Genomic DNA, 12,799 nt, shown 5'->3' with positions numbered 1-12,799 from the left:
GAGGATTGCCATGAAACTTTACACACACATTCATCCCATGGCCTAGTTGGTTCTAAATAAAAATTATCCAACTCAGTTATCAGATATGGCCACTACAGCAGCCATCTTAAATATCTTGTTATTGCTAGTTCTCCTGAATGATTGGTTATATGATTATCGAGTTTTCACTGAAAGACTTCCTTGAGTTGGTCCTAAACAAAAATGATGCCAATTCGACATCCAATATGGCAACCAGGACAGCCATCTTGAAAATATTACTGCTACTCCTGACATGGAGTTTAACCTAAAAACTTTTAATGATGTCTACATAGTTCTTAATGAAAATGATTCTAATATAACATTTTATATGTTCACCACAGAAGCTACTTTAAGAATATCCGACATGGTTTCAATACTCAGTTGTTAAAAGTCATAATTTGCAACTTATACTGTTGTTTGTCACAGGTTAATTTAGTGGCAAATGTGCGGGGATTAAAAGCAAAACACAAGTTCTTTTGGGATTTATGGAATAGGGCAGGAAGTTGTGAGTTTGAATCTTTCAATCGGATCAGCCTGGTTCCATATGTGTGGTATGTCCATGGGCAAGCCACTTTACTCACCAAGGCATGGTAAAGCCTTTATGTGCTGCTGTGCCTTAAAATTCCCCAAAACAAACATGCATTTAAACTGTACAATTTCAAAACTTGTTTCCACGATCTATCTTTGTCATGATGGCCATTAAATAATATAATACATTTTTAAATTACCTGGATTGTTGTTTAAATGACTTGCCCTTCTTTGCTAAGGTGACCATGTCTGTTCGGAAAGATAAATGACACCAACAATAATAAACAATGTAGCACTTATATGCTCCAGACTTTTCTGTCCCTTCTACAGTTTCAGTGGTTGTGAATGTACATTATCACAAGCTGACATATGCCTGCTGCACAGGTGAGTAATATCAGGTCCACTTGGGCCACTTGTTCTTGTAAACCATGATGCTTTGTTTACCAATTTAATGCCTCTCTCTTGTTTTTTCAGCACCTATAATTATGCCCATACTGGGGATATCTGTACCAAAGATGTGGCTGTACCTACTAGGAAATGTTATAACACAGTATCCTTTTTTAAGTTATTATTCAGAGGATCATGCAGGAATTTATTTCATACAAACTTTATTCAATGAATGAAATAATGTATGCCATGAGCTGCATGCATAATGTATTAATGAGTTTCATAAACCCAGTGTAAAAAAATACAAGAGTCATATAACTTTAGAACATTGCATTACATAATGAAATTGCTGTATTTTTATTCCTAAGTGTTTCAAACGACTGCTCCGGTGACCTAATGGTTAGAGCATCCACCTCAGATGCAAGAGGTTGCAGGTTCAAACCCCAGCCAAGTCATTCCAGAGACTTGTAAAAATGGTACTAACAGCTGCCTTACTAGATGCTCAGCATTAGGAGGTTAGTGTTAGAACTGGTTGGCCTGGTGTCAGGATAATGTGACTGGGTGGTACATCATGCTACATGTCTGCGACATGACGCCCCAGTGCTAGACATCACTATAAACTGCCACACTGCAGACATAATAGCGATATGACTGGAAAAGGTATAAAGCTGTGTGAAAAATCAAATTCACACCCACCCAGGTGTTACACTATAGTGTGACTAATTTTAAGATCTATTGGTCATAGAACAGAAAAGCTTATGGGATGGCATGTTATCTGTCATCTGCAAGCCATTGTCTTTCATCCCTCTTCTGATGTCTGATGTCTGTTAATTCATTAACAGAGGTTTGTTATCACTACTCCTGTTCTAAACTACTTGAAAGATTGCCATGAAACTTTCAAACAAATTCATTCCAAGGACTAGTTGGTCCTAAATGAAAATGGTGCTGCATAGAGATCCAGTATGGCCACCATAGTGGCCATCTTGAAAATTTTGATATTGCTACTTATTTGAATGGATGATCAGATCAAAATGGTTGCCATTAAAAGATTTCATATGATGTCTAGTTGGTCCCAGTTGTTAAACAATGTTGATGTGACAGCTGATATGGCAACCATGACAACCGTCCTGAAAATCTTATCACTACTACCCCTGAATTGAAAGTTATATCAACATGACAGATGAAAATGGTTCTGCTCAGACATCCTATATGTCTGGCCATCATGAAAATCATGTTATTGCTACTCCTTCTGAATGGATACTCATATCATCATTGGGGCTTCAATAAAAGTCTTCTTTCAGACAAGAAGTATTCTGATCTTGAATTCTTGGAAATTCATTTTGGATAGTAGAGCATTAGTCCTTGAAGGGACTTTTCAGGGTTAGAAGTGGACCTGATAAACCTAAAATTTCATTTGAACCTTAGAAACATAAAAAGCATTAAAAAAACTGAAAAAACTTAAATAATAAAAGCCTAAAAATTAAAATTGTGAACAGCTCTACCCTGAAATGACAAAAGTGCTTCTTTTTGCACACTTATTTTTGTTAGGTTAGGTAACCAATCCAGTGGCCTAAGTGGTTAGAACATCCACTGACGATGCAGGAGGTCGTGGGTTTGGCCAAGTCATGCAACAAAAAAATGGTACTAACAGCTGCCTTGCTAGATGCTTAGCATTAAGAGGTTAGTGTTTGACTGGTAAGCCTGGTGTCAAGATAAATAATGTGACTGGGTGGGACATGTTGCTATATGTCAGCAGCATGATACCCCCCACCCGATGCTATATATCACTATAAACTGCCACACTGCAGACATCGTAGCCATATAACTGAAAAATTCTTTAAGCTTCATTAAAAATCCTGATCACACACACACACACAGACACTCATTAGGTTAGCCTTGCAGTCAAGAAAGTGCATAAACTATGCAAATTAAAGACATCTGGTCATTTTAATTATTTGTTAATTTATGTATCTTTATTTCAGTTATATTTAGGAACAAACTCAAAGCATACTTTGTCAGAACAAACTCAAAGCATACTTTGTCAGAACAAACTCAAAGAATACTTTATCGGAACAAACTCAAAGTATACTTTGTCAGAACAAACTCAAAGCGTACTTTGTCAGAACAAACTCAAAGCATACTTTGTCAGAACAAACTCAAAGCGTACTTTGTCAGAACAAACTCAAAGCATACTTTGTCAGATTTGTAATAAATGTTATACTCACCATGGAGATGATCTTGTAACTTGTATGGACCACAAAAATATTGTAAAGCCTTGAAGAAAAACTAAAAATAACCTATAATTTTAAAATTAATTTTCACTTCTAACTCTGACGTTTGTTAGCTCAACAGGCCATAAGTCCAAATGAGCTTATGTTATGGCTCTGTCTATGTCATATATGATCATTTTGTCAGTCAGCATTTGCTGTTTTCAGTTACTTCTCCAAAAAGTTTTTGTACAGCCTAAATTGGTGCTCATTCATCACATATGACCACCATTACTAAAAACAAAAAAAGCTTTAAATGACTTCTCAGAGAAGCTCAATAGAATTTAACCAGATTTGATAGAAAGAATCCTGAAATAAAGGCCTTTCCTTACTAGATAAATAGAGCTAATGTGCCATTAAATATGGATATACACCACTCACTCGACAACTCGCACCCTGATAACTCACGAACCCACTTATAACACAGGGTCAGGCATGGATCCCATTTTTTAAACCAGAAAATGCGAAAAAAATGTATCCCTACTTGTTGAACTTGAAGAAAATCGCGATCAAAAACAGTAACAGAAACTTTTATATATCACTCATTTTATTGTTGAAAACGGTAGATAGGACATGGAAATTTTAATCAACATTATGAAATATCAACTTTTAATAAGAAGTCATACAATTTGTTATGTTTTCTTTCCAAATAACATTCTTAGTGCACTGTAATTAATGATATTCAAGGAAATTTCAATCAGTGAAAATGTCAGGCCTAGTGGAGGCAGTACTTGAATAAATAAATACCAATTACATAAAAAAATTTATCAATTGAAAGTTGTGTTCTTGTTCTGTCTTTTAGTTCCTTTTAAGTGTAATCATCATAGATGCAATGTGTCCTCTTTTAATTAAATGTAAAATGTGTCAATCTACCATAACAGCTATGTCTGTGAGCATTTCTCTGAGAACCTAATTAAGTGCCAACCATCTTTTAATATCGGACTAGTGGAAGCAATTGTTGTATTGTTGCACAAAATAAAAAGCTGGCCTCCTTTTCTGTTATCATGTTAATTATGTCTTTTGAATCAAATAAAGGAGGTGGAATAAAATTTTAAGAAACCTTAAAAGGCATACAAATCCTACATGCTTCAAAAACCTTAAAAGGCATACGAACTCTACATGCTTAAAAGAACCAGCGGCCACAGTCTTAAGTCGGTTACCTCATTTCAGTTGATCAATTGAACACTGTTATAAATGTTATTGTGTATGTAATTTAATTAAACTACCTTAAAATAACCAACTCGTTCATAACTGTGATCAAAGAAAACAAGGCAGCCTTGCAAAATGAGAACTTCGTAAAATAAAGAACTTTGTTTTACAGATATGGACTATTGTGGGGAAAATGAGTTTCTGAGAATTCCTGAATTCAAACGTAGTGATATCTTCAAGGATGATAAGAAGTTTCACCATTACTTTCTATGAAATCACGGCATCATATTTTACTAACTGAACAATACAAAAATTGAGTTTTGACGTAGACAATTGTCTCAAAAGAAATGTTGCATGATTTTGATAAAAAGGAATCTTGTTTAGTAGTGAATCAAGAGTTAGTTTGTTTTCCTGCTTAGTAGACTCATTGTTTCGTTAAAATAAATTATACACTACTCTGGGACCCAGACTATTTAACAAAACAAAAATCCGTGACATAATACATGAAAACATTCATGTACCATGTTGGTTGTTGAAACCAGGTGGAATCATCATTGTTCCAGATCTTTCAGATGTTGGGTATTTTGAAAATAAATGTAATTTATACAGAATAATGAACAACTTCGTCAGAAAAAGTGCTTTATTGACATTCTCGAGATGATTATAAAATGAGGATTCAGTCATGAAGCAGCCCAGGTCCCTCCCCCCTTCCTCAACCCCATGATTCTCTGGATGTTTAGTGGGGTTCCAAGGTAACTCGCACCCTCGCTTATAGTGCAATATATGTTTTTGGACCCTGATGTGCGCCAGTTATCGACTGAAAGGTGTATAAAGATTTAAAAACAAACTGAAAATTTGAAACTGTTGCTTTCATGTGTAATCAGCAGCATTGGAAGAAATATCTACTGAGAACATTTAGCTGACTAAGATTCCTCCATCAAATACATTCCCCAATCAAATTAATTTTAGGAAATAAGCTTCACTAACTCAAAATCCAGCCCTTTTGGTGGGGAAAGAAAAGGGAATTTTTATACTTTATACATGAAGGGAAGTAACTCTTATTATCTCCCTTGATCAACGCTAGAAGTCAACTATCCAATGGATCAGAGTAAACTTTTGCTTTGGTGTGATCAGCATCTTGCTGTATAGACTCTTGATATCCAAAACAACTCGATTACTACCCATGGGCTGCTTCTGTGAATGATCCTTGGGGCACTTTATAAATTTGTTGTACAGTTTGGTATAGGTTTGTACTATGATTAGCCTTCAGACACACTTTATAATTTGCTCTGTATTGGGGAACGGACTTATCATTAAACAAGATCATCCGATACAAGAATTTGCCAAAATTTATTTCAACTGGGACTATCAGATAAATACAGTAGTTTTTCTTTATACAAAATTTAGCTTTGTATTGATGAATTATCAGGAAATTTACAGGTATTGTACTTTTTGTAAAATTATGCATAGCTCAGGTGTAGAAAAATGGAACTTAGTATGATAAACAATAGTGAATTTACAGATATTATTTAATTATTGAGAATTTTCTTTGATAAGAATTATACTGCTGGTTTGTAAGTTTTAATTGAACAGTGCATTTTGAAATGAAGCTTTATTAACACCAAGTTACTATTTACAGTGAAGGCTAGGCCCTTATTCATGATTTGATATATATGTGCAGTAGGGATGTTATAATTTTGTCCCAAGTAATCCTTTATCCCAGTTTTACAAACATATTCTGTCACGTAATCATAATATTGATGCCTTAACTCGCCTACAGATATATTTGTATACGTGCAGTGTTTGTTTTAACTACAGAGTGTGCCTCACTAACGGTGACAATGGTGGTAACACTGAGGAAGTTTGTTAGCCTTATTTTCTCCATCATATATTTCATGAATCCCTTCACACTTTATCACTGGATAGGCACAGCACTTGTTTTTGGAGGGACCTTTTTGTTTGCAGATGTTATCCCATTTGGAAAGAAAGGAAAGGAGAAGCCTCAGTAATGCTTTTGTCTTGGCTACAACTATATTTGATAATGTAGAAAAGAATAAAGTCTCACTTGTACTAATGACAGCCTGAATAGTAATCACACCAGAAACCTTTTAGTTATGTCTATTTATAAAGAATAATTTTACTATAAAGGGGAACTCCACTATGACCTGCTTTGTTATATAGTTTGAATATAACAGGTCTGCACCATTACTCCAATTTTTTTGTGCTGGATGGCCCTTGTTCTATGATGCTAATCAAAACATAAGCCAAGCTGACAAACAAAAATAATTTAGTTCATTTTGAGAAACCTATAACTTAAGATCGTAATGAATGTTCTTACACAGCAGTGATTAATTTTAGTTGAGCATGGGGCTCATTAAACCATGAGCATGGAGCTATCTTAACTATCTTAACTATGAGCATGGGGATATCTCAATTTTGAGCATGGAACCATTTGAACTTTGAGTACGAGTTCTTTTACTATCATCATGGGGCTGTCTTATCTGTGAGCATGGGGCTATTTTATCAGTGCACATGGGACTATTTGAACTATGAGTATGGGGCTATCTATGAGCATGGAGCTATTTGAAGTATGAGCATGGGACCATCTTAACTATGATTATTATAAAAATTAGCTGGTAGTAAAATTGCTACTTTATGTTTAAATGGCTGTTAATTTATCTCCCCCCCACCAACATTTGTACATGCATTCATACATTTTGTTCATTCTTTCCATACTGTCATTTTTTATATAATGTTGTTGGCAGTTTTGGCCCCCAGTTGTCATGCTACATTAAGGTTCCCCTTTAGTTGGCTACAATCCATTTCAGTTATCCAGCTTCCTATGTATTGATCTTTTTATCAGAAATTTGTATTGGCCAGCATACCTTTGTAATATATATGCATCGCCTTTAAATGCAGTATCACTGTAATTTTAAAGAATCTTATACCATGATGGTTTTATACTAGTGGTTTATCACACTGCTTATAATTATCAGATCAGAAGAATGAGCTTATTCCTATTTTGCATCTGATACTACTATGTAAATGTTCATGTCATTGTCCATGGACTGATATGACGCTTGCTAGCAAGTTTTGGAATGTTGGTGCACACATATCTGCCAGAATTTAACCCAGATGTGCAGCTCCTAACTGCAGGAGATTTACATGCAGTTTCTGTGACAGTAATTGTGAACTTTCACATAAAAACCCACATTGTTACTCAAAGCTAAAGTGATAGTGAAATCTACTTTACAGGAGCCATGGTGGCTCAGTGGTTAGCATATCAAACTCATGACCAGAAGTGTGCAGCTTCATATCCTACCATCAGACCTGCTACTGTGGTGTGTCTTTGGGCAAAGCACTCTACTCCAATTGCCTCAGCACTAAGTAACCTACTTGTGTTGCTGTGCTGTAAAGCACCAAACCAAACCAAAGCGAAAACTATGCAAGTATGTGAGGCAGGGTTTTAAACAAATAAAGATAACTCTCACCTTAGCTAAAGCTTTAAGAATTGTTTTAACAAAGTTTTGTTTATGATGAAACAGTAGATGTATGCATACATTTCTTCTAAATGTTTATTTACAGTTTTTCCCCCATGATACAGCAAGAGATATTGTCTCATAATCCCTTAGAAATCTTTTGGTGTGATTATTGTTATCAAAGGCATTTGTATATAAAATTTCATCAGAATTTTAAAGATGATGGGAATGGGCTTACGGAAAAATTATGGCTTTTATGTCAGTAACTCATAAAATTATAAGAACTGAAACAGTGTCACGTGCTCATTTTTTTCTCAAGTACATAATTTTTACCTTTTATTAATATGGTTTTTAATAATCTTTTCAACTTTGTAAATGTCATCTTGGTGTGTAGCAGAGATCCTAGAACACTTGTATGGTCTTTAAAAATCTTTTCACCTTTGTATATGTCATCCTGTTTGCTGTATAGCAGAGATCCTGAACACCACCACCACCACCCCACCACCCCCCGTGTTTACTGGACATGTACAGTAGATGCAAGGTTTTGATTGGCACATACTACAAGCAACCAGACATCAATCATAGGAGTCCTCAGATATAATTTGATCAATTCGTATTTGATTTGTTAATCCATTTAACTACATGTACCAACAAAACCCACCAAATTCAAATTTCAGTATGTTTAGTTTTACAGATTTCTTTGCCAGACAGTCAATAAAGATAATGCAAACTAAGCTTAATTCAGTAAGATTGCTCTGCCTTATTTGCAGTTTAGTTGTCGGACAGGCAACAGTGAGTGATGTACAAAGCTTGCATGGTCAGGATGTTTTCCCAGTTGTATAAACTCTCTATAACCACAAAACAAAAGAGGGGCCATGAGTGGCCAAGTGGTCTAAAGTGCTCTCCGTTACGGATCACTGCCATCTCACCTCTGCCTGTGTAGGTTCGAGTCTCAGATTCAGCCAATGTGGATATGTGAGAAAGCTTGCCAGTAGCTTCTTGTGGGTCAGTGGTTCTTTCCAGGGTTTTCCCGGGTTCTTCCTCCACCATGTATAGCCTATCGTGTGCTGAAAAATGGTGTTAAACCCTACAACAACAAAACAAAAGGTGTCAAAGCTTATGTTTTGGACTTAAAAACATTAAACTTAATGGTTGCCCCTGGGTCAGTACTAATAGCATTATAGATCAATCCCTTACACCAGGGGTCTCAACACGCGGTCGAGGTGCCACATGCAGCCTGCCAAGCTGTATCTGTAGCCTGCAAAATGACTGGCGTCACAAGGTGTAATGAAAAATAACAAAGGCAGTGCTGCCCTTGGGTCATCAAAAATGCCCTCATGCAGCCCTCAAGGTGGTTTGAGTTTAAGACCACTGCCTTACACCATGTGGTTTGTGTCAAGCTGTCAGCACCTGACATCTTAATAGCAAAATATGCAAAGACTAAGTCCAGATTTTAAGAAAAAGATACTAGCTACAACAACTCATTTTCATTACCATCCTCTGTGACTTATTTGGGGACTTTGGGATCCTGTGAAATAAAACCTATACTTCTGACCTTGCAGGAGATGAATGTTAATTAGGTGTTACATATTTTCAGTTTGTCATCATTAGTACTTTATTTTTGAAAACATTAGAATGAAATAAAATCTGTTGTTGGGTGAAATTCTATGGATTAATTTTCTCAAAAGAAAAAAATGAGTTTTATAAAGAATTCGTGAGAGGAAACCAGTGAATCATTGAAGGATAAGACTAATGCTAAAGCAGCAGCAAAACCAGAACTAAAAATTACACATTTTCTGGTACTTTTAAAAATTACATATATTAAATATTTTTTCTTTTGTCACAACTTTTGATATCTCCTTTGATTGCTTTTATATTAAATTTCACATGTAATTTTAAGGAAAAATGAATGGCAAGAGCCGTTAAAATTTCAGGATCCATGTTGTATAGGTAAAACTATTGTTCATAAAATGAATGTTGGCATGATGTGGTCAGTGAGGTAGAGGATACCAAAGAACCAAGTGGATACTAATAATGACCTAGGCTGGGCAGCAACTTGACTTTGTGTATGCTGAAGCCAGGAATAAAACCTGGTAATAATGAGGTACAAAACAAGTGAGCTACTGTAAGCCATCTTTTTTATTCTCTGCTACCAAATTTTACAGGTTTTTATGTCAAATAATTTTTGTGACTAATACTTTTGTGCCATGTTTTACCTGACAAATTTCATGAAAATAAAGAAACGAAAAGGAGTTCCAGTCATGTAATTCTGTCAGGCTTCTTTGTGTCTTTTGTTGTCAAAAAGTGTCATTTTATCATACCTGTAAACTATGATGCCAAAGTTTATCTGTGTAACTATAAATGTATTAGAAACTGTAGGTTCATCAGTTGACTGTTGGTTAGGATATAATATGAGTGTGTGTACTTAAATATTTGTTACCTGAATAGAAAGATAAACTGTTTAGAGACTTAAAATTATGAACACTTTTTATAGCAAAAGTATAGTGTGTATGTATAATAAAGTTAAGTTTGATCTATTGTTATTTTAGAATCTAGTTACATAATTTCTTATAAGTAAAACTAATGAGTTTCAAGGCATGCAGGTGAGAAACTCAGGTAAACTGCTGTAATTCCATGTTTACAAGTTTAACATGGATGATCCTGTGAATATTATAAGACATGTACACAAAATTTTCAGGACAATCATTTCAGGTGTTTTTTGTTGATTTCACATGTTGCCCATCTTTGCTAGCCACGGTTCTAATATGTTAACACTATCTACACCTTGGCTTATTGAGCAATATTTCTGTGCTTTGGGTCTGTGAATTTCATTGGATGTGGCAATAAGCCACCACATCCAATCAAAATTAAGTTGCTGAAATTTGAACACTGTTCCTACATGATCGAAACAAGGGAATCACATACCTTGAATGGACTTGTTCATAAGCAAATACGCCTGTAATGTCTTCTTTCAGGTACATAGTCATACTTTCGGTGTTAAACTTACAAAGTATCCTTTTGAAGTCAATTGTCTCCACCATTTTCAGCTGATATACAATGCACTGCTGTTACACACTATTGGTTAGATGACATTATATACTAAGGGAGGCAACTCATGAAATCCAATAGCTGTCATTAGGACAAAGCACTAAAGTATCTGCCAACATGTAGATATGTTTAACATATTGGAACCTTAGCTAGCCCAGATGCATGTTACCTTCAAATTAAATTTTACGTCCAAATTATTATATCAGTATTTATCCTCCTTAAGATATGAGGAACAATAGTACATATAGGGCAGTGTTGAAATGACTTTAACAAGTTGCATATGGTAATGTTTAATATTAAAGTTCCACATATTTTATACTCCAGACCCAAATTATCAGGCTAACGCTTCAGATACTTCTGTGGAAAATGCAAACTATTCCACATACAGACTTATCCAAGATAATATTGAAAACATCTCAAATGCAATGAATGATTTAAAATGTTAACAATAAGTAAACAAATATTTTTGAGAAAGGCAAAACTTGTGTGCAATGTTTCAAACAAGATGGCCCCATAAAACCTCCAGGAACTAGTTCATGCAAGATAACGGCAACATTCTCAATTTATCAGTTTCAGCTGTCTTTCCACTCCAAAATCAAATAACAAGAAAAGTCTTCAGTATGCAGGGTCACTAATCTCAAGCAGAATCCTAAAAGAAATTAGAGACAGTACAAATATCAGTTTGTTTTATTATAATCTAATTTACTGTATGTAATGTGAGAATTTTTTTTGCTTCAAATATATTTTCTTACAAGTCAAACTGCACAAAACAATATACCCTAATCTGTCATTGCATAATGTGCTGACAGATTTGAGTATGTGTTCTACTTGTTACTGCACAGACCCAGATCTGAGTATGTGTTTTACTGGTTACATCCAATGAACTGCATAGACCCAGATCTGCCATTGCACTATGCAACAGCAGATGTGGGTCGGATCAGTTTGCAGTTCTGATTGACCTGGTGTCAGGATAATGTGACTGGGTGAGACATGATGCTACATGGCATGACGCTCCAGTGCTAGACATCAGTATAAAACTGCCACACTAGGCATAGTAGCAGTATGACTGACATTTTTTAAAGATACATTAAAAATACAAATCACTCCGACACATTAACATCTGAAATTAGCATTTTATTACTCACTTATACATAGCTAGTCTTTGGTTGGTTCAGTATGAACTTGTGTTATATTATTTATGCTATAAAGAATTAAAAGTTTTTGTGATTTTCTATATTGTTTGTAATCTGTTTATAAATAGGAAATTAAATTGAGAGCCACAAGGAAGATTAGTTCCATGCAACTAATTATAGCACTCTTTTTAAGTAAAGACATTTGGAATGTTCCATTTAAACATACATTTTACCTTGGGAAGGCATTTTGTTTATAAATATATGCCAGGGTACCTAGATTTCTCAGAGTTCTTGTGAAAATGGACCCCTGCTCCAAATTTAGACACTGACTGTCCTTGCTACTTCAAAGAAATGAAAGAAAAAGGTGCCTTTGACTTGCCGTTTGTAATTACGACAATAAAAGCCAGTTCTTTCTGTGTCACATCCTCTATTCAAAGAAAGATGTTTTGTTGATGAAAAAATTCAGGTCAGGTATTAACATCAACTATGTATAAAAAATATCTACAAAGAATGGGAATTGAGCATTTCATTCTTTGTCTGGTATTCAAAAAGAATGCCCCTCATCCATCACATTCAGAGTAATACTCGGATAGAGGTCCATTCTTTCCCACACCAGTAAAGCTGGTCAGGGTTTAATTTGGCATATTTCAAAGCTCATCAACAAAAGGATAGTCATAAAAACAACTATAGACAATTGGTGTTTCAATTATTTATGTCAAAACAAGTTATCAGAATATTTTATGGATAAAATCCACAAATAAATTTGATCCTGGACTGTAAGTAGCTCTAT

The 12,799-nt window shown here is 35.0% G+C and overlaps 1 protein-coding gene across 3 annotated transcripts in view; it reads left to right on the top strand.

Annotated features, from left to right (window-relative positions):
- The window catches only part of LOC149788061 (UDP-xylose and UDP-N-acetylglucosamine transporter-like), a 52,428-nt gene extending 40,320 nt beyond the window's left edge, over nucleotides 1-12,108 (top strand). For all 3 annotated transcript variants that reach the window (XM_089974349.1, XM_089974348.1, XM_089974350.1), the window contains exons 9-10: nucleotides 1,021-1,096; nucleotides 6,130-12,108. In XM_089974349.1, the coding sequence (XP_089830475.1) occupies nucleotides 1,021-1,096; nucleotides 6,130-6,358 (305 nt within the window). In that variant the 3' untranslated portion in view covers nucleotides 6,359-12,108. The remainder of the gene's footprint in view (nucleotides 1-1,020; nucleotides 1,097-6,129) is intronic.
- The last annotated feature ends 691 nt before the right edge of the window (nucleotides 12,109-12,799 follow it).

Source organism: Sinohyriopsis cumingii, chromosome 11, assembly GCF_028554795.1.
Source record: "Sinohyriopsis cumingii isolate HCF-2022 chromosome 11, ASM2855479v2, whole genome shotgun sequence".
Classification (NCBI taxonomy): domain Eukaryota; kingdom Metazoa; phylum Mollusca; class Bivalvia; order Unionida; family Unionidae; genus Sinohyriopsis; species Sinohyriopsis cumingii.
This window is presented reverse-complemented; position numbering and strand designations above follow the sequence as displayed.